At 38.3% G+C, this 23502-nt stretch overlaps 1 protein-coding gene across 2 annotated transcripts; it reads left to right on the forward strand.

The window, feature by feature from the left end:
* rufy3 (RUN and FYVE domain containing 3) lies at positions 1 to 22779 on the forward strand. 2 transcript variants are annotated; one of them, XM_079686265.1, is made up of 18 exons: positions 1 to 624; positions 5016 to 5189; positions 6531 to 6648; positions 7405 to 7506; positions 8101 to 8224; positions 9113 to 9177; positions 9504 to 9569; positions 9647 to 9716; positions 9802 to 9891; positions 15730 to 15813; positions 16324 to 16491; positions 17387 to 17484; positions 18479 to 18598; positions 19552 to 19678; positions 19766 to 19845; positions 19936 to 19966; positions 20207 to 20284; positions 21097 to 22779. In XM_079686265.1, the coding sequence occupies exons 1-18, from the start codon at positions 369 to 371 to the stop codon at positions 21238 to 21240; spliced, it is 1995 nt and encodes a 664-aa protein (XP_079542391.1). In that variant the 5' UTR covers positions 1 to 368; the 3' UTR covers positions 21241 to 22779. The 2 variants fall into 2 exon arrangements, with proteins under 2 accessions (XP_079542391.1, XP_079542392.1); XM_079686266.1 differs by lacking the exon at positions 1 to 624 and adding an exon at positions 2610 to 3275.
* Positions 22780 to 23502: the final 723 nt, after the last annotated feature.

The raw sequence follows: 23502 nt of genomic DNA on the forward strand, positions 1-23502 counted from the left end.
ACTCGTGGGAGCTTCCAGGCCTTCAGTCCTGGGTATACTGCTAGTGACGTATCTCCCCTCATATGAACAATCTCTGGTCATGTGAACGAATTGCTGGAATGCTGACACAGCGCGCAAACTCTCGCGAAATTAGCAACAGATTTGAACAAAAATGCTAACGCAAAGCTATTTCCGGGTCAGGTGGAGGTTGTGGAGGACAGGACGAAAGGCGTTGTGATTCCTAGGGAAAAGGAGTAAACTAACCGACCTATCGATTGTTTTGCTTTGCTAAACACGGAGGTGCATGGCTACTAATTGCTGCTAGCAGGCTGACCGCTGACCGACAGCACACTCCCTGGTCACATGAAGGGAATCTAACTGGAGAGAGGATGGCTGAGCGGGATGTGTCCCCGGGACATCCACCTCTGCAGTCATTTTCAGAGGAAAGTTCTGTGAGACAAAATTCCTCGGATGAAAACGGACACGTTGAAAGTCCAGATGAGACCCTCTCTCCGACTTCGGTGATATACTTCAAGGAGGCGTCGAACTCCTCTAACTTGATATTTGGAAAGGCTGAGTCGCTGTCACCCTCCCCGCTTCGAAAGTATGACTTCAGGATTGAGAGAATCGAGTCAAAGCGCAGAAGTAAGTGTTTACGAACTTTAAATAGTCCAGCTAGTTAACAGTAGCCTCCGCAATGTACTAGCATTAACAACTGTACCTGCTGTTAGCTTTGCTAGCTTGTGAGGGTTGTTAGCTAACTTTTGACTGCCCCTAAATAAACTACTTACTACCTCCGTTTGATTTATAAAACTGATAACAGCTAGTGTTTGGGAGATGATACATAATACAAACTGTTTTGTCAGTTAAATTCATCCTCAAATGTGTTTTCAAAAGGACAGCTTAGTGGTGTATCAATTAGTAAACATAGCTGCTGTAAACCTCATCCGGTTGCATGTGATCCTCTGTGGAACGTCCTGTGCGTCAAGTCTGTTTTGTCTGACTTGGTTAATCGCTTCTCAACGCCACTGGCTGATATGGTTTACATTTAACGGTGGATTGGTCACACATTCGCTAGCTGTCTGTGATACATCTCCCACAATTCACCTCACCCAATAACATATTATGCCAGGAACAGAAAACACATCATGATAGACTAACGTTTAATGTTGCATCATCATAACATTATTGTCTATCTAGGTGAGACACTCATTTGTAAGAAGGGAAATTATGTGAGCATCCTGTCTGTTTGTGTTGATAACTGTCAGCGTTGTACCATCATATTGCTAAGGCCTCACCATTGAAGAGGATTAGTCGACTGATTGGTTGTTTTAGACTTAGTTGACTGAGATTTTCTTTACTCAATTAGTCATTTGTAATGCTGAATGACTAACCTCAAAGGGTTTTATGTGCACATATGTTGTAAACATTAGATATAAGTTGGTGATTTTGCATTATTCTTTTAGTTGAAACTCAGTTTTGCACATTTATCAATTAAATTAAATGATAGATTGAATAATAAACTATTACCACTAGTCAAAATGTAGTTTGTCAACTAAGTTTCTCTTAAGTCAAGACTGCCCTAAATATTGCAATATGAAATGAAATACTGCAATATGGATAAAACTGGGACTGCTTCTTCTAAGTCGACTCTAAGAAACAAATCTAAGTCTTTTATTTTTGCCTATTCCTTTGCTGTTTTCTAATGTTGTCCTTTTGGTATTATGTATTGTACTTGGAGTGAGTTTGGTACTTTGCTAAGTAATTGGCCAACATACAAAATATATTATTTTATGAAAGATCAATTTTTCAGAATAGACAACTTCTTCCTAAACCAGCCAATAACAAAGCCACCTGCCATTTGCCAAATAAAGTGTTAGGTTAATGCTGTGTAAATTCCAGGTAACTTGTCAGCAACGTTGTGTATGTAAAACGTTGTTTTTTTTAAACACAAATGAAAGTACCATTTATTATTGTTTATTTATTCTATCCAATGACCATTGACACAGTGGTGTTCCAATTCTAAAGTATTCTGCATAGATTGAAATAGTGGCACACAAAAACATTGAGTGTCCATTTAAAAATGTCAATGACCTGCCATCGTGCCAAGTAAGAAAACAAATCTGAACCTGCTGTTCAGATATTATAAGCCATAAAAATACCTTTTTATACAATGATTTTTAAACATTTATATAATAAGCGGTTTACAACATCCGTTTATCTTTCCCATCCTCTCTATAACACAAACATCATCCCCTTCATTTTCACTTTTCATCAATACTTAGCCTTTTAATTAGACCAACCTGCAACTGGCAGGTGGAAACTGTACAGAAATACAAGCCTTTATTTCTGACTTTCTAAGACAGACATCACATGATGAAAAATGTTTCCGTATGATTGGCCTTATATTTGCTCACTGCTTTGGCTGTCCTGCTACAGCACGTTCAATAATCATAAGATCAAATAACCTGCCTCTAACCCAGCTCAGGGGACACTGTTGATGCCTGAGAGACAGATGAGTCCTCAATGCTGCATCATTAGACATTGACTACTCTAGGGACCCCCTCCCCCCTTTTTTTTTTTACGCATGCACCATCTGCTCACGTGACAATGTGCTGCTGTACCCAGTACTGCTGTCAGCCATCTTGGTCGACACCCACCCAGTGTATTCACTGCGGTGCACAGGCAGTCCAATCACAGTGAACCGGTGCTAAGCTGACCGGAGGAGGGTTGTGATTTTCGACACTGTGCTCTCTTGCATTTTAAATCCCCCAGTCTGTACAAAAGGGCTAACAAGAGGTGGAGGAGGAGGTTGAGGAGGAGAGGGAAGGGCAGCCTCTCTCAACACAGCCGCGTATTCCACTCAGTTGTAAGCAGGAGGGGAGGAGGATGCAGGTTTAAAGAGGAGGAAAAGAAAGCAGCACCCTTTCAGACACCTGCTGAGAGCTGCTAGAGGCCTTCCTTGTTTTTGGCCTTTTTCTGCTCCTTGCTTTGATGCTTTCGTCATCCTCTCTCATTTCCTCTTGCCTCTGACCTGTTATTTGCTGGGACTTGTTTTTCGAACAAAAGCACCTTTTTTTCCCCTCGGTGGTGTTGGTTTTGCATCAGCTGAGTCATCATGTCTGATCTGACGCCTCAGAGCGAAACCCCCACTCCCAACAACGACAAGATCACCCAGGCCGCCCGAGAGACCATTTATCTGTGCAACTTTCGCGTGTCTGTGGATGGCGAGTGGCTCTGCCTTCGAGAGCTCAACGACATCTCTCTGACGCCAGATCCAGAGCCGGCCCATGAAGGTAATGTGACAGATTAGCTGACGGTCCTGAGGAGGGCTGCAGGGCACAGTGGGATCTCTGTTTTGGGCGTGGTGGTTGCACAAGGTCCCCAGACGCAACACGTTGAATCTAGTGAACTGTGCTAATGTGTCCCGTTTGAGCTGTGTCACCATGGATTTCACGGTTTGATGAGAGAGTCTGAGAGCAACACAGCAGGATGACGCCGCCTGTAAATAAGACGGGGCCGGGCAGCAAAACAACCAGGAAGTGCCACTTGTTTTGACGTTTGATTAAATTAGATTGCAGCAAATCAAATAGACAGCAATGATGGGTAATATTTGGTCTCTGCTTTCATTAATCTTACTATAACATACATCAGGAATAGGTTTGCGCCTTGTTGATGTTTATTACCCTCACTGATACTTAGCAAAACAGGATGCAACTGAATCCAGACATAAACAAGCTGTTCTTTTCATTATCAATTAGTCTCTATATCATTATCTTTATTAATCCATTCGTCTATAAAAATAATAATCTCCATCCCAGTTTCTTGCACTCCAAGGTGATATCTTTTAATGTTAGTCTTGAACCCAAAGACTTTAAGTTCAATGTGATATAAAACAGAGAAAAAAAGAAATCTCCAAATTGGATATAGATCACTGAATATAGAATAGTTGGTGATAATGTTTCTCTTTATCGACTTATTGTTGCAGCTCCGTTTTGCGTAATGTATGTGAACGTTTTTGTTATGGTTTCATGGTTTAACTGGATTGGAGCAGAGTATCTGCTGCACAGCAAAGGCTTCCTCTTCCTCCTCTCTGGCCACGCCTTCTCTCAGCACAGAGCAAGCAGGTCACTGTTTTCCCGAGGAAGGAGGCAGCTCACACTGTTTTTCCAGCTGGTTAGCAAGTCTGACACTGCAGCACTTCAAACTCCTCTACTGTCATGACATGTCAGAGGAAATGTCAGACAACAGATACATTTGTTCTGTCCGGCGGCCACTTTAAAACCAAATGTATCAGCACCACTCTCTTATGTTAAAGTCTGATCAATGCGTTTATTATCAGGGATGCTTGATATTTAATTTTCCATGTGTATCTGAAAATCTAGAACTGCAGAGTCATTTCATTCAAGCTGGTCATTTTATTTATTAAAAGAGTAAAAGCTTTTCAAATCTAATCTGAGATATTCAAATGATACTTGTGGTTCATATTTACACCGTTTTTGCAACAACATACCAACTTTTATGTGTCCTGAATAACATAGCCCAAATAATGGCAATTCACCACGACAGATGTTTCACGATAAAGTCCCACATAGTCCTATCCTTAGTTTAAATCATTTTTCTTGGAAGTCAATACTTTCATGCTATACAACTCAAGTCAATGCAAATGCAAACTACAGATCAAATATCTTGATGTTTCATTAAATGTAAACAAATGCCAAAGGAGAGCACAACCCTGTATAACTCTTTTACTAAAAGTCTCTGGTTATTGTCAGCGCCATTCTCTTTTTCAAAGCTATTCATCGTTTAATGTTGATATTAATAATTGTATTAAGGGTAAATGCATCAGGTCAGTTTTAAGTTTCAATCTTTTCCAACTTTCCAGGAAAAGGTATTTTTGTATTGTCACCATCATGTACTGCCCTATTCACACTGCAACACTTCCTGGAAAACATTGGATCTTACTAAATGTACCTCCTGCTGAGTCTGTGTCATGACTTATGACCTCCTTCTCCCTATTGGTTCTTCTCTGTTAGATCCCAAGGATCCCATTGCGATTGAAAGGCTTAACCTGATGAACATGGCCAAACTCAGCATCAAGGGCCTGATCGAGTCTGCTCTGAACCTCGGACGCACGCTGGACTCCGACTATGCGCCTCTTCAGCAGTTCTTTGTGGTCATGGAGCACTGTCTGAAACATGGCTTGAAAAGTATGTACAGCACACTTCAAACATTGTATGACAGCAAAAGTCTATAACACACAGAAAACTTTTTCCTCATGTATTAGTTAACATAAAAGCAAACGTACTGCAATGATTTTTTTTGGAGTCATTTCAATACTTTTGATGTGCAACACAACATTTACTGATGTTTGAAAACAATGTGTTTAAAATTCCTTATATGGGATGTCAAATGTAAAGAGCTAATGTTGATAAATATTTGGTAAAGGTGTTTCCAAAAAAATATTTTAAAAGTGATATCGATAGTACAGGATTCATATTACTTTTAAAATATTTTGTTGGTTAACACTCCATCTTAATTGTTTTCAACGAAACATTTGAAGAGCTCCAAAACAACTAAAATGTGAATAGAAACAGAGCTGAAGTGGACCAGAAAGAGAAAGGTGTCTCCTTTCTAATGAGTTGACATTAGATACCCAAAAATATTTTTGTTTAAAAAAGACTATGTGAAAACACCCTTAACGTCTCTTAGTCTGTAAACAAGGTTCTTGAGGAGCATTACAAAGTCTTAAATGAATTAATTCAATTCAAGATAAGGCCTTATTGGTGTTAGAATTCATCTCTGAAAAGTCTAAAAACTGCTAAGACATGGTAGGATTTTATGAATTGTTTTTACTGATGTTACATTGTAAAATCAAGTAATTGGTAACATATACTTCTTAAAACCTTTTCTCCTTTTAGTCTAGAATCAACCTTAAGCATTTTGAAAAAGTGGAAAACATTTGCTTAAGATTGCTCTTAAATATATTTTACAACTATTTAATTGAATTAAGCTGTATGGAAATGTAAGATCTTGCCCTCTGTGGTTACTGTATAAAATATTTTGCATACAAAATGTCTATGTTCACTACCGGAATACATAGAAATATACAATCTGTGTAGTTGTAAAGAAATATTAACAATCTACTTACCTTAATACCCCCTGCATGTATACCGAGCTCCATAGACATGGAGTTTAAGTCTCTTGAAATAACTTTTATCTTCCATATTGTTCGATTTCCCTTAATCAATATTCATTAAAATACTCTTTACTGAACAACTTTTTTCCATCCAATCTACATCTGTATTATCATCATATGAAAATTACTTTAATCAGCAAATATATATTCAAACCAACCAAATGAGGGATATATAAGTGGTAAGAACGAAATTTGTGCTAATTGAAAGCTCTGTATTGTACTATATTGTAGTCATCTTTGTACACTTCAGTTCAAAAATTATTCCAAGTTTGTTTCTGTTGCTGAGTATGATGACTCAGTGACCCAAATTCCTCAAAAACAAAGGCTTACCAATCACTGCCTCCCTCCTCAGCCAAGAAGACTTTCCTGGGGCAGAACAAGTCATTCTGGGGGGCGTTGGAGCTGGTGGAGAAGTTGACCCCCGAGGCAGGAGAAATCACTGCCAGTGTAAAAGACCTGCCTGGCCTCAAGTGAGTTCAATACATCAATTACCTAAAGAGGGCAGACTGATTTGTCATAACTTAGGCTCAGAGTCCTGTTGTGAACCCTGAAATGTTGAGTGCACCAAAGTTTAATGTCTGAAATGTATAGTACGGGATTTGGGGGTTATTGTCGATGCTGAGTCCATTTCTGACATTTTCGGGATACAAAATGGCAGCTATAGTCAGAAAAAAACATAATTGTACTGTTCTGTTCTGTTCTGTTTCTGTTATCGTCTATCGTTATACTGCTTGAGAAAATATCGTGATAATATATTTTTCAATATCGCCCACCCCTATCCACAGTAGAGGCAATCACTTTTCATTTGGTGCTCTCTAAACCAATGGTCGCAACACTATTCATGGTAGTACAAATATGGCCACGTTCTGGTAAAACTGCAATTGTTTATCCTGAAAATGTCAGAAATGGATTCAGCATCCTTAATAACTCCCAAAACCACACCAAAATTATCCGAATGGGCCAAGCCAGTTTTTTTTACTATTGTCAACATAGGCTACAATGCTAATTGTGCTAATTGCCCAACATATTCAAGTTAGCATCAGGCAGTTTCTATGTTTCTACTAAACATTTCCGGGTTCACTAAGCTGGCAACTAGACTATTAGACTTTGTTGAAATTATCATGGTGCTTTTTTGCAAAAAACGAACCCAGGTGCCCATTTGAAGCTGCTTGGACAGTTGTTTATTGAAGAGTTTTTTAATTGAAGTCTCCTGTGTTTGGTTACAGGACTCCTCTAGGACGAGGGCGTGCCTGGTTGCGATTGGCCTTGATGCAGAAGAAACTCTCTGACTACATGAAGACCATCATCAACAGAAAGGACCTGCTCAGGTGAGTCTCATACACTGTGAGGCCCACTGGCACCTGGAATAACTGTTTAGAAGTAAGGACAATAAATGAAATAGTTTTCTGCTTTAATCACCTAATGAAAGCAACTTGCACATACCTTCCCTGTTTGTGGTAAATAAGTCTTTGTCTCCCTGCTACTGGTCCAAGCACCAAAAACACTGGATCCTACATTCCCCATAATGCAGCATGAGTAGAGTGGTGCATTGACGTATTTTTGTATCCCGACCCAGAATGTAGCATCCCAAGGGTTCCCCGACAAAAAGCAATGGGATTTTTCAAGTCAAGGGAACCCGGAAGTGCTAAAATGCTGACTCATTTCCCGGTTTAAGGACTCAGGCCTGCACCACTCTATAGAGTCTTTCATTAGACCCTCAAAAGTGGTACGGGGATGATGTCTTTTTCTCGGCCTGGAAGATAGCATCGCATTGCTTCCCTCTACATAATTCACAATATTTTCCCATTGGATTTTGAAGTATCGCAGAAAATAAGCTCTGTAACAACCAAACGAATGTAAAACTGCTGGAACATGAAGCAGTTTTCTTGTCAGTGACAGTATTTCTCACTACTACTTTATAGTGAATTTTATGAAGCGAATGCCTTGATGATGGAGGAGGAAGGAGCTGTCATCGCTGGGCTGCTCGTTGGACTAAATGTCATTGATGCTAATCTGTGTATGAAGGGAGAGGACCTGGACTCTCAGGTAACGCCTCCATGTCCACCAACATTCAGAGCTGCTATAACACAGGGACATTTTGACTTGTGGTTACATGAAGGCAGGGACCTAACGTCTAATGTATCTCTCAGATAACAGAAAATGCTGCATCGTGTTTGTGTAGGCTAAAAATACTCTGAATAAGCATGTCGGCAGCAGTGAGCAAGAATACTTTAGTGGAATCCCTTGCCTTTCACATTTTTGTTATAACTTTGTAGGGTATTTATGTAGGCATTGAATTAACAGTTTTTCTAAGTGTAGATTTCGCCTCAATTCACCAAATGTTAGGATAACATAATGCTTCATTTGTTTAAACATACGGAAGAAACGGAACACTTCAAACGTTTCCCCTGAAAACATTTGAATTCTTTAAAAAAAAACATTTGAATTCTTTAAAACATTTGAATTCTTTAAAAAAAAAAAAGAATCTCCAAAATGTATTTAAAGGGCTCTGAATCACTTTGTCTCTTAATTTGTCCCCATAATAAACCTGCATTCATCCAATGTCAAGACTTCTATTCCAGAAATCATCAAGTAAATGTCTTTAATCTTCATCAACTGGCAATGTGGGAATAAAGACAGAGTTATTGGGAGGATAGGCAGCTTGCCATCACTTTCGTAAATAAGTGTTACTCAAAGTAGGACAGAGTGAAACCTCTCCACTAACAAAGTTTTTGTTAATTGACTCCTGAAATATTTAGATAACCTGAATGCATCTAAACCAGGACAAAAGTGTATGTGGACATGCATCAAAGTACACACATTAGTAAAGCTCTTCCAGAAGCACTCGTGTTATTCTTGCATTTATTGCATTAGAGCTGCAGTGTGCTTTCAGTTGTCATTGATCCTCTTTTTCTTACTGAATTACTTCTGTAGGTCGGGGTGATTGATTTTTCAATGTACCTCAAAGATGGAGGACACAGTAGTAAGAGTGCAGAAGGGTGAGTTCTCTTTTCTTACTTCAAAATCAATTCAGCTATCAAAATATGTAGTTGTTTAATTTCTGTAGTATCTATCTAAAGCATTTATTGATTCATATGCCAATTATTTTCCCGATTTTATTATTTGGTCTACAAAACATCCTAAGCGCTTTTCAAATGTCTTAATGTTGTCACTTAATCTTTTACTGTGTCTGACTACATTTGTCTTATTTATTTAAATGTTAGGACAGGAAAAATCTGAACTTCTTACAACTTAAAAAGCTTAAATACACGTTTTTGCATGGTTCAATGAAAACTGACTAAAACAATCATTCCTGCTTCTTCAGTGACGGTCAGATCACAGCGATTCTCGACCAGAAGAATTATGTGGAGGAGCTGAACAGACATTTAAGGTTTGTCAGAGCCCCTCTTCACCTTCTCCAGCGGCGTGTTGAGCTCCAGACTGACGTGATGTTTCCTGTGTTTACAGTGCATCAGTAAATAACCTCCAGGCCAAGGTGGACGCTCTGGAGAAGTCTAACACGAAGCTAACAGAAGAGGTGAGAGTCGTTCACAGCTGAGCTAAAACACAGCGGTTGGATTGTTGTTGTTTACAGAACGGTTACTTGACTTTTGTCTCTTTAGCTCGCCGTGGCAAATAACAGGATCATCACTTTACAAGAAGATGTGGAGAAAGTGAAGGAGGAGAGCTCATATCAGCTGGAGTCCAGGAAGGTGAGCACATCACACATTTAATTGTTTGGAAAATGGAGACAAAACACTACAGTATGATCATTTTATCCATACTCAATCATTTATACCTCAAATGCAATCCAGAACTCAAAAATATGTTTGTAGTAGGGTGACCAGAGACTAGAGGTTTACAATGCGATGATTATTTTAAGTGTTAGAATAAAGTAAAACAATACAATAAACAAATAACAGTAGAACTTAAGAGATATTTTAAGGGATAATGTGCCCACTCATTACACAGCCACATACTGAATAAACCAATGATTTCACTCACAATATTCATTTTAAATGATTTGATTGATTTTGAGTAATTAACAACCTCTGAATTATTAGAACAGTTAGAATGAAGTATTCAACCAAGCCATGTTGAAAAACGATATTATTAATTAAAGACATAGTTACTTTTACACAATAAATGATGTGCAATATGTTTATCAGTTATATAATATGTAGTTTCCTATCCTATGGTATTAAGGTCATTCTTGTTTTCCTAATAAATCTCATGATCCTTCTTTTTAAATGTCACAATTAGTTTGACTAGATTTCACTAAATGTAACCCAGATCACTAAAAACAAATTAGGGTTCAAGGATTCCTCTTTTAATATGTTAGAAAGATATCTCAATTTTAGCATATATTTAAATACACTTTTATTAGGATTGTATCCTTTACTAATGGAGACAAACGAGTGTATATTATTGATTATTACAAGCCCTCTGTATTAAGGACATATACATGATTTATCCAATATTTTTCACACTGTTGTAGTTGATATAGGAAGTATTTGTTTTTACCATATTGCTCAGCCGCTGTTTTGAATGGTGGTGATTGGTAGCTGAGTTAAATCACACTCAAATCTCAAAGGTATCTCAGGATCGCCTTTAACTGTACATATTTCTGCAATATACATTGACACATGGGCGTAGTTTCCACTGGGGACAGGGGGGACATGTCCCCCCATTTTTCAAATTCCCGTTTGTGTCCCCCCCCCTCACTTTTCAGAGAGAGAGAAAGTAAAAAATTATAAATAAATATTCATCTATTTAATATAGTTGTTCAAAATAAGTTAAGAAATCATTCCAATGTCAGTAAAAAAAAAAAAAAAAGACAGTTTGAAAGGGGAGTGATTAGTAAAATATGCATAAATAAAAAGAAAGAATGCAGACTAGATAAGTTTAAGATAGGAGAGAGGAGTATATCAATGATGTGTTATTGGTTGTGAGCATATTCTAATGGTTTTTGTATTATTGATACATATACAGTTCTGTTTCATATGAGTGTTGAGAGCTGTATCCATAAATCTCTTAATCTTGCTCTCAAAGTGCACCAGATTGATGCATTTAACTTCAATTTAAAGACAAAAATCTTCTCCTCATTATATACACTCATGGGTGTAATTTCCACTGGGGACATGTCCCCCCCACTTTTCAAAAACCCGTTTGTGTCCCCCCCACTTTTCAAATGTGTTTTTAAAAAAAAAATTACACAAGTGGTCATCGTCACGGAGGAGCATCTGTGTGTGTGTGGCAGGAGCGCATTTTTGTGTGAGAGAGACAGAGAGAGACAGAGAGAGACAGACAGAGAGACAGAGAGAGAGAGTTAAGGGGGTTGTTGTTAGCATCTGGTGCTAGCTCGGAGCTAACGGAGATTAGAAGCTGTTTCAACAATAAGGAGAGGGAGAGTCCTCTCCTTTCGGACTGAGAGGCTGAGATAACATCAGCTCAGGGAGGTTAAGGACTCGCCGAGTGATTATATTGTAAACTTTAGTCTAAGTTATCTCAGTGGGTCTCAAACGGTTTGGTCTAAACAAATATTTCCATCTATTTAATATAGTTGTTCAAAATAAGTTACAAAATAATTCCAAAGTCAGTAAAAAATTAAAAACACAGTTTGAAAGGGGAGTGATTAGTAAAAAAGCATAAATAAAAAGAAAGAATGCAGACTAGGATAAAGATAGGAGAGAGGAGTATATCCAGGGTGTCCGCGGGGTCTTAAAAAGTATTAAAAGTTGATCAATCAATTTAGCGAAAATTAAGGCTATTAAAAAGTATTAAAAAGTATTAAACGGCATTTTCCAAGGTATTAAGAAGGTCCACAGCAACGACAACATGAAACAGTGAAACACCCTTTAATTTACTGAAACGACATGTCGGGAAACCCCCCAAGGCGGCCCCATGCATAGCGCGCCGTAAAATGCTGCTTATTATTTTAAGTTTCGTTGCCTTGCTCCGCTCTGTGGGGGGGGGGGGGACTAAGCGACTACGGTAACGGGTCCCAAGGTGGGTAGACCGGCATACGCAACGCTCTGGGGGTCCAACGGCTCCGTGTGTAAGCCCTACATGATCATTTTCTGATAACGATGAAATAGCCCGCCTCCCTCTCCTCACGTCTCCTGCTGCTGCTGGGCTGTCAGAAGAGGGGGAGGAAAAGAGAGGCAGGCACCGTTTATTAAATATTATTATATTATTATACAGAGAACAGAGTCGTTATCAATTTGTTTGAAAGCTCAATAAATAACAAAGAAGACCTCTGACCGGCACTTTTCTAATTTTGTACGGAAGATTTAAACTTTAACGGACATGTTGACCGGCGGAACATTTTTTTTACGGAAACTGCCGCACGGTCCCCTCGTTCCTTGGAAGAGGCGGTGAGGTGGGTGTTTTTCATCTGCTGTGGACTACCGGAGAGATACACAGCAGGAGAACACGCCGTCCACCGCGGAGAATAAACAGAAGGGCAACCATGCTCCGGGGTCTTCTTCACTGCTTTTGGTGTATTTCGGGAGGCAGCAGCGCCACTTACAGGCCTCGTTTCCAGCATTTCCAGCGGTCTAGTGTGAACGGACACGTTAATGAATCGAATGCGTGTGAACGGAAGCCTTTTTTGCGCTTGCGTATGCGTTTTACCGTTTGCGTCCTCGTGGGGCCGGGGTCTAAGCCAAACTATATCCGGTCACAGAGATCTGCTATTTTAAAGTAAAGTCAACACATATCGACCCTAAATATAGTCTATATTAAGAACGAAAAAAATCATAACATATATATCCTTTTTTGTAAACATATGACAAATGTGTGAGGGTGATGACGTCAGAGCATCGTCCTATGTGCCAGGGCTTAGCCCCGGACATCCCCAGCCCAATTTAACCCCTGGGTATTTGAGAGGGAGCTCCTATATGGCATTACCCCGCTGAAGCTCACCAAAGTTTAACATATTTCATAGTTCAAAGTTTTGTCAATTGTTTTGTTTATTGGTCAAATACTGGTTTCTAATGGTTTCTGAGGAGTTTTACTGGAATGAAAGAGCAGAGTCTACAGAAGCAAAAAAGCAGCATACTGCATTAAACCTGACCTTCACAGAGAGGTTGAAGTTTATGTGGAAAGGAGGCTTCAGTAGTCTGTCTGCACTCTGTTTAGTTTTGCTCTCTTACTATCAATATAGTAAATGTGAGGTAAAGTGTGTAGCCAATGTAACCGGTTAGAACTCAAAGTTGCGATGAGGTCTTAAAATGTATGGAAAGGGTCTTAAAAAAGGTCTTAAAAGGTATTAAATTTGACTTCAGGATTCCTGCATATACCCTGATATCAATGATGTGTTATTGGTTGTGAGAATATTCTAATGGTTTTTGGAGTATTGAAATATATACAGTTCTGTTTCATATGTGTTGAGTGTTGAGAGCTGTATCCATAAATCTCTTAACCAGATTGATGCCTTTAACTTCAATTTAAAGAAAAAAATCTTACCGCCGGACCCCCTATAGGATGTGAGGTAATCACAAATAAAACAGGTTCATGGATAGATAAGTTTGCACACTCATTATTATATACACTACACATTTTTCTTGGGTTAGTTAACATCAGTCCCTAATCAGGCCCGGTTCTACGGGGGTGCATAAGGGTGCATTGCACCCTCAGTTGAGTCGTTATGCACCCTCATTTGAAAAATTAAAAGTGAAAAAATAAATAATAATAATTAAAAGTGAAAAATATTACATATATAATAACAATAATAATAATAGTACAAATAAGAAGAAGAATATATAGTTGAAACAAAATAAATTGTAATTGTGGTTAAATAACATTGTCTGCTGCATTTATTTGGTCAATTTAAACGGTAAGTAACGTTATTATGTCAGGTAAGCGTGACCTGTGCCCCTGCGTGTTCGTCATCCAAGGTGCTTACACAGCAGTCAATGATGGACATCAGAAAATGGTTAAAACAACCAGCCATTATCGCCAGCAGTAACACTGCATCTACTGCATGTAATAACAGTTCAGATCATGGGGACATTACGTTACCCACAGCCACTGTCGTGGACACTAATGTCCTCCCGCCCGACTCGCCGGCTTTGCCCGCCTCGCCCACGGAGCAGCCGCAGCCGTCTTCGTTGCCCCAAACACCGCCACCCCTCGGCGGCCCGCGAGTGCCAGAGGACCTCGGCAAAACAGAGCCTGCCCAGGTATATTTAAACAAGTACCCAACTCACCTGTACAGTGGGGTAAGGCGCTCATGTTGCAGCTCATGGTTTCAAAACAGAGATTGGCTGGAATATTCCTGTAGACATTTCGGTCTTGAAAGGGGAGTGATTTGTAAAATATCCATAAAGAAATAGTAAATCTTCTTACAGTTCTGTTTCATATGGGTGTTGAGAGTTATCCATAGATCTCTTCATTTTGCTCTCAAAGTGCACCAGATTGATGATTTTAACTTCAATATTTAAAAAAAAATCTTCCCGGAGGAGCCTGCCCTTGGAAACCCCTAGAGGAGGTGAGGAGCCCCTAGAGCAGTGGTTCTCAAATGGGGGTACGCGGACCCCTAGGGGTACGTTGGAGTACTGCAGGGGGTACGTGAGATTTATTTTATGTTAATGAAAAAAAAAAGAAGTTTAGGAAAAGTAACGAATTTTGAGCAGTGTGGGTTTTATATTAACAGTTACACATATTTCAAAACGCAAAGTGTAATAACTGCAGTGGCCTTCCTATCACTGAGAATAACAAAGATCCTCAGTGAAGCACAAGCCCATGTTTCTCACTAAATTGTAAGTACAACTTATTATTACAACTTATAAAAAGATCAGTTCAATGCAACTAATGCTGTCTTAGTGTTATTGCAGGATGTTAAAATTGGTTTTCCATGAATTTAGTGATGGATTGTAAACACTATATCTGTAAAGCGTCTTTGAGCACCTGTAAAAGCACTAATAAAATAAATCTATTATTATTATTTTAAATGTAGCATTTAAAGTGTTTCTCAGTTACAAGGTTGTTGTTTTAATAAATCAGACACCGATGGTGCAGCGCTGTACTGTACCTCTTTATATAGACATTTCTTCCCTAACAAATAGTTTTTGCGCTGATCTGGGGGTACTTGGCTGAATTTTTTTTTCAAAGGGGGTACATTATTGAAAAAGGTTTAAGAATCACTGCCCTAGAGGGTGTTAGGTCCACTTCCCACTTATACAAATAGCACTTTACCGATGTACCCTGAGTCATTTTGTTCTGGAACCGGGCCTGTCCCTAATATATATTTGTAGAAAGGCAGGAAATGGAATTAGATCGATAACAATGTTTCATTGCGGAGGAGCCCCTGTTTTGTGTCCCCCCCCACTTCTCTAACCAAAGTTACACCCTTGTATACACTACACGTTTTTCTTGAACTTTTGAACACCACAGTCCCTAATATATTTGTACTGTAGAAAGGCAAGAAATTGAATTAAATCGAGAAAAAGGTTTCATTGCGGAGGACCCCCTGTTTTGTGTCCCCCCCACTTCTCAAACCAAAGTTACACCCTTGCATTCACAAAAAAATCCTTTGTTTTTTTCAGGCATCAAGAAGCGACTCGGCCCCAGACGGACAGGTGCTGGGTGAAACACGCAAGCAGCTCAAAGAGGAAACTTTGCTTCGATTGGTGCGTTCAGGCTCTTCACAAAGCTTCTCTGTTCATGTTTGGGTGTTTATATTGTTATGACATACTGAGAGAATCCATCAAATGAATAGATATGGATATAAAATATACACTTATGTGCAATTTTGCTTTATTTCTTTAAAAATGTATTTACCATTTTTCACCGATACCGGCTCCTTGAATACCTTTCACTTATGTTTTAAAATTCAGCTTTTTACTATTTATTTCCCATTTCACTTATTTGTTTTTGCTTATTTGTTTATATTTCTAAATAGCATGTGTTTATTTTTCTATTTAATATTATAGTCTACTCTTTTTCTTTTTGCCTTTTAACTGCTATCTACCTTTGCTGTGCAGTAAGTGTCCCCGCTGCAGGACAAATAAAGGATGTCTCATTCTGATATGCTCAAACACGGCATGTTAACTTAACCTAGATAGGTAGAATCCCTACGCAGAGGAAATATCAGCTTCCTTTTGTGTAGTGTGTGTCTGAAGTTGGATGTGTGTGTGCAGGATGTGGAGAAGGAGCTGGAGGTGCAGATCGGGATGAAGCAGGAGATGGAGCTGTCCATGAAGATGCTGGAGAAAGACGTGTGTGAGAAGCAGGACGCGCTGATGGAGCTGAGACAGCAGCTCGAGGACCTCCGGGTCATCAACCAGCAGCTGAGCCACAAGTCTCAGGTCAGTCTGCTCCCATCCTTACATTTCACATCCACGGAGAAAAGGAAGGGATACTGAGCCGTTTATTGTTGTTTGCTTTACAGGGAAAAACACCTAAATGTAATTTATCTTATTGTTTTAGGGTTATAGTCTAGTATCTAGTTGCCAGCTCATAGGGTCATATTATGAACCCGGAAATGTTTAGTTCACCAAAGTTTTATGATAGAAATGTGTAGTAAGGGTCCTCAGCACATAAAAAACTGCCGAATGCTAACTTTTATTGAACTAGCATAAGTTGAGTTAATTAGCATCAATGGCATTATAGCCTATGTAAACAATATATATTTTCTTTTTTTAAATGCTTGGCCGATTTGGAATTTTTTTTAATGGTTTGGGGGTTATTGAGAATGCTGAGTGAATTTCTAACATTTGTATTTTACACACTATCTTGTCTTTTTATTTTTGCTGTAATTTCATTGTTTACAGTGTTGGTTTTTAATCTGTAAAGCCCACTGAGACAAACATGTTTTGTGATATTGGGCTGTACAAATAAATGTTGATTTGATAAAGAACTACTCCCACCCAGGTCACAAACTGTTCTCTCCTGCCTTCCGGTCAGAGATACAGGAGTTTTAAAACACGGACAAACAGAAAAACAGTTTTCACCCCTGGCCACCATGCTGTTAAACCAGCAGTCAAGTGCAATATTATTTAAATTACCCAACTCGTATGTGCTTTAAAAATCTTTTTAATGCACTTTATAGATTTTTGTATCATGTATCTCTGTGTTTTTATTGTTTGTCTGTTTTCGTTTCTGCACTGCCAGGGTAGCACTACAAAATATTGTATATTTGTTGTATAACGACAATAAAGGCTATCTATTCTAATTAAATTGCCGTTTCCTCCTCTTCCTCAGAGTGCAGACGCCGGCTCTAAACAGAAGAGTGAAGCCATCTCTCGCCTGGAGGAGAAGATAAACCAGATGTCAGGCACTGTCAAACAGATGGAGACCAGGTGAGGACAGCTCCTCCAAAGACTGCCTTTTGAATTATTATTACAGTACATTGTTTTTTCTTCACGGAATCACTTACGAAAACATCTTATTGTCCTTTTTTGTCATTCTCCTCCCTCCACTTTCATTAATTTGTTCATTCTCATTATTTATTTGAATCATTTAGTGAGAAGCATTTGGTGAAGCAGGCTAGGAACCTGAACTCAGCAGCGGGGAAGCTGCTGCAGCAGTAGCTCTCCGCTTTCATAAAACTGAATACAAACATACAACCCCTGCCTAATATAGAAATAACCAAACTAGGATGTTATCTCTTTTCTGTACCATGCTCCTTTGTTGTTGAAAATCAAACCATTTTCCCACAAGCTCCTGCAGTGGCTGTCCAGCATCCGCTTCCAGTAGTGTGGACTGAATGGATCTATTTAGCGTCCCTAAATCCTTGTGTTCAGATGTTATCCACATCAGAGTTATACTTCTGTTTGGTAGGCATTTCTTCAAAATACCGCATTGATGCTTTTTTGGCAAAAGACGAGTAGATGGCAGGGTGGTTGGAAGTTCACTGTGAACAGTTTTTAAAGATTCCAGTTCCTGGTTATTTAGGAGGTAATGGACTTTCAGTAATGTTACTCCAAAGAATAAGAAAATGTCCAACCCACAGAGAATGAAATGACGTTGACGGGCTGGTGTTACTTGCTGTCAATTGGTGATCCAAATTCAAGTGTAAAAGGGCCAGGACAAGGGTAGGATGAAAAAATATGAAAATGGCCAAATTAATTTATTAATTTTGAATTGTATGTGAGCATAACATTGGTGTAAACTGTAGTAATCATTAGGCTAATAAAACAATAAACAAACGCAGCCTGCTTCATCTTCTTTGGCTAAGGTTCTTTCAGTCTTCACTTCTTTGTGTTTTTTCATTTATTTCTGTTCCAACCATGTTTCTTTTCGTCAAGTTTTTATTTTACCATAAGTTTGTGTAACACCCCCTCCCCTAACCAGATACAAACAGGCTGAGAGAGAGAGGGCTCTGGCCGTAGAGGCCAACCGGCTCTTCAAACAGGAGTTTGGGGACAAAATCGAGAGTCTGCAGGTAGAGGTGGAGCTGCTGAGGAAGCACAGGTACTCTACTCTGTCTTTTTCACTGTTATTTATCCTATTTAGATTATATTATGTTTTCTTTTATTTAGATGTGTTTTTTCAAAAACAATTTTTTTTAAATTGTATTATTTTATAAAAACTATTGTTTCTATGTTTTATTATATTTGTTCAATATTTGCTGTTAATTGTCAAATTTTAATTTCTCTTACGTTGTTGTTGTTGTATAAACACCATAGTACGTTTTATGCAAAGGTGGAAAAAGTACTCAGATCTTGTACTTAAGTACAAGTACCAGAGGGTAGTAATACTCTGTTACAAGTAAAAGTCCTGCATTCAAAATGTTACTCAAGTAAAAGTACGAAAGTATTACCTTCAAAATGTACTCATTATGCAGATAGGCCCATTTCAGAATAATTTATATATTATGTTTTGATTATAATGATTGATCATTAAAGTGTTTTCAAAGCTGGTAAAGGTGCAGCTAGTTTGAATGACTTTGTATACTGCAGGGTAGCTTATGAATTTACTCCAGGTGGAACTAAAGTCTGATTTAACACTTGATTAGATTTCACATCATTCATCCACATCTGTAAAGTAACTTAAGGTGCAAAATAAATGGAGTGAAGTACACCATTTACCTCTGAATTGTAGTGGAGTAGGTAACAACAAATGTAAATACAAGTATCTCAGAATTATACTTAATTACAGTACTTTAGTAAATGTACTTAAGTAAGTTACTTTACACCACTGATTTTATGCGGGGTGAAAAGACTTCTGGGAAATGAACTTAATTCTATTTCTGGTCTATAGTAATGGTAATGTGGGGGTAAATATTACAATATGTATTTTTTTTCTATATATATATAAAAAGTTACTTTAAAATGCTGCATGTGGCCTTAATTTCGTTTTTATACTCAGATCATTGTTTTCCTGCTCTTCTGTCCTTTTTTCTAAGTTACACTTGCTGGTTTCAGGGGTTATCTGGAGGTGGAGCTGAGGAAAGAGCGGGAGCGGCGGAGCGAGCATCACCATGGCGACGCTGCGTCCGCACAGCCTGCTGCTCCTCGGAGGGAGAGGAGACTCCCAGAGAACATACCAAAGGTAACGCTCTGATCTCAGATAATTAAAAGTGTTGTTTGACTGTCTCCACTTTGTTATTTATATAATATCTGTGTATTGTCCGAACAGCGTCCCTCAGAAGCTCTGTCAGCCAAAAGGGAGAGCGAGCAGTCAGGAGCAGAGGACAAGAGCAGTCTGAGCTCCAGCCTGTAGGTCCTGTTAACAACTACAGCTTTAGGAAAAACATAAATCATTGAGGAAATATTATTTGTATTTATTATTTTACCTCCTTTTTTAAGGTCCTCAAGGTCACAACATGAGGATGAGCAGGTAAGGTCTAACATGCACTACGCAAAATATTTGATTATCTTTCTGTAGTTTATTTTCCCTTTTATACATTTTTGATAAGGAAAAAATCATTCCAAGTATTTAAATTAAGTAGTTTGTTAACATAAAGATGCACACAAGAACTGTAGTAACAGTCAATCAGTGATTCAATACATGAAAAACGGCTATAATTAACCATATGAATAATAATAATCAGTCTTATTTTCAACCGATTTCCTGCAGGAAGAGTCCTTGGGGGAGATCAGTCCGCCGTGCATCTGTACGATGTGTGAACAGGAGGACTCCCTCCTGAAGACAAAGGTACGAGAACGGAATATTATTCCTACCTTCCTGTCCCACAATACATTTCACAATATGAAGTGCTGCTATAAATCCCACAGCCTCTGTCTTTACCCTAACATTACTGGAACTGACAACCAATGATACCATTTTTAAATGCAAGGTTTACACAAATGGGATTTGAAGACCAATTATTCTTCATACCAAATTTTAACTTGGTCAAATTAGCATCAATTAAATTTCACTTTATCAACTAATTTGTATTATCTTTACCATATTAGCCTGTGTGGATAAAGTATTTGGCTAATCTCACATAAAGTTTGGTCACATTTCTAAACTGAGCATCTGCAGATTATTTCCTGTATGCCTGTATTGATTTGATTTTATACCATTGACATGTTTGGCGAACCCCTCGAGCTCTGAGTGAGACGTACAGTAAATTAATTTCTTAAGATTTAAAAATATTGACATTAAATAGACAGAAAGTTTGGCCGGATTATGAAACGTTCTCAACAGCAGACATGAAAACAGAATTACAAAAGAGCTGTTACTGCTCTGAAGTAAAACATACCTTGTTTTAAATCTTCAGTTGGATCAATGCAGTGCTGCACTTTTGAATACTTAAAAAGCAGTCACTTGCCCAAAAATATAATTAATTATAATTTGAAAAAAAAGGTTTGTTTCAACTTTTTGAAATCAGGATATAAATGGAACAGCCAAAGTGCTATAAGAACTATTGAGGTGTGAAATAAATAATACTGTGTGGGGTTCAATCTGCCAGCGTCCTTCACTGCCTGTCCCAGTGTGTTCTTACCCTGTTCTCTTGTGTGCAGAAGCAGTGTAAGAACTGCGGCGGGGTTTTCTGTGAGAGCTGTGTGTCCAACGAGCTACCGTTACCTTCCTCCATCCTCCCGGAGACTGTGTGTGCCTCCTGCTTCTCTCTGTTGCTCCAACAATACGCTTCAACACCAACCTGAAACAACTCCGCATTTTACTACAGGACACCATGATCGGACACATGGAAACCGAGGCATTCAATACAAAGCTGGCACTGCAAAAATGCACTTTTTGACTTTGTGTCCTGAGACATTATGAAAATTCTGATGGCGTCCGAAGGAGGTCTGAACTCTTATGTCCAAACATGTGCCAATTAGAGCTGTTTTTTTGGAGGCAGGTTTTTATTCTTTCAGATACTGTTTTTATCTGTTATTCTTCTTCCGGGAAAACCTGCACTCAAAAAGCTGTCAAATGGCACCTTGATTGAAATGTATAGAAAAAGTCAACTTGAATCATCTCATCTCGTGCATGAAAACTGACTCTGCACAATGTCCACTAAGTGGATGATTGATTAAGAAGGTCAACTGTTATATTTATATTAAAAGTAATTAGGTTTTAAAATACAGGACTTTTTTGCTGTTTGTCACAACTGTTCTCCACCGCTCTAAATCATATACAGATCAGTAAAAGATCCAGTTGATTAGATGAAGCATGAAGTTTCACACTTTTGACCAAATGAAACATTGTATTTAAAATGTGTCAATATTTGGAGAAAGCTTTATTATCCACTCTAAAATTGTATTTAAAGAAATTCTAATAATACATGCGTCAAGTCTAGTGAGTAATTTTAAGGCTAGAAAAAATACAAATATTTAAGATGTAGGCTACTGTATCACAATGGCAAATTGCTAGTCCGTGCCGTGTTTCTTATCACAATATCATTATGTGATGGAGGCTTCACACTGCTGTTCAGACTGTAGAGTGGAGTATGCTGTCTGACATTTTGGGCAGTGTGCTGATTGTCTTCTTGCAATGAGTTAATGACAATCGTTACAACTACATTCAATATGAAGCTACAGTCAGCAGCAAGTTAGCTTAGCTTAGCACAAAGACTATAATTGGTATATATTTTTTGTTTTATAGTACAAAAACAGATAAAGTGTAAAAAGGATGGTATGGGGGGACTCTTTTTTTCCTGGGCACAGTAAATTCCTTTAGTGTTGAATGTGTTTGTGACTTTTAGAATTACTGGAAGGCAAACCTTTGGACTGAGTCAGATAGTCTTTATGCTCAGCTAAGCTAACATGCTAGTGGCTGTAGCTTCTTCAGGCATAATCGTATTTCCCATGATGCCACACTAAGTTTACAAAGCTGAATATTCTTGGTAAAATATTTATTTACTATTGTGTTCAATATTAGGAGTGGCATTAACACATTTTCTTAAAGACCCTGGTTTTTCTCAAACAGTTTGGCAGTTGAGGTTATTGTTTTCTGGATAATGTACCTTTCTTTTCTGGACATCTAAACATATTACGGCACTTTTAAAAGCATGGCTCTGGCTGTACTGAATAGTGCTTATAGCTGCAACAGCTTTTTTATGTTTTGATTTATATGAAGAAAAATTAGAAGCTCAGTAAAACGGCTTATTGTTCTTGTTGAAGCTCTTTAAAACATGATGTAAATGCGTGTTAGATGATCAATAATAAACTTTTATTAAATGGTACTGTTGTTTAAATCGATTACCCAGTCATATTTTTCATTTTAATCCTTTGTTTTTTTTTTGGATTTTGTATTCTTTATTTATTTGGGGTCATTATAATACCAGCACACTTTTTAAATCATATTTTTAGAGACCCGAAAGTAACAAATGAAATAGCAAACAAAATTAGTCAAAATAAAAACGAAAAAGTACACAGGGGTTGTTTGAAATAGCAAATGTCTACACATGTACATATGCATACATATCAACATACATTACACATACGACCATACATACACATTCAATCGGTGTATAGAAACAGTCAAACAAGGGATGGTCGTTTTTGGGATATGTAAATTCTCCACTTTTTCCATATTTCTTTAAATGTGTTTTCCTGAAGCCTCATTGAAAAGGTGATTCTTTCCATAACATAGATTTCGTCGTACCAGTTGTCAAGAGAAGGGATATACGCTTTGAGCCATTTTCTAGTTATTGCTTTTTTTGCTGCAAAAGTAAGAATTCCAAATAATTGTTTTGGAGTTAGTGGGGAATGAATGTACGAGCCCAAATAGAAATTCGTCCCAGTTTAAAGGGATTTTTTCCTGTATTACTATTTCAATATGGATCTTTTTTGCCAAAAAGTTACTATTAAAGGGCAAGCCTAAAACAAATGGTAGTGATGTGCTAACTGAGAACCACATTTCCTCCAGCAGCTGGGGGGCCCTAGATGATGTGATGACTGGGCAGGGCTGAAAAAGTACCT

Source organism: Notothenia rossii (genome assembly GCF_949606895.1).
Source record: "Notothenia rossii genome assembly, chromosome: 6".
Classification (NCBI taxonomy): domain Eukaryota; kingdom Metazoa; phylum Chordata; class Actinopteri; order Perciformes; family Nototheniidae; genus Notothenia; species Notothenia rossii.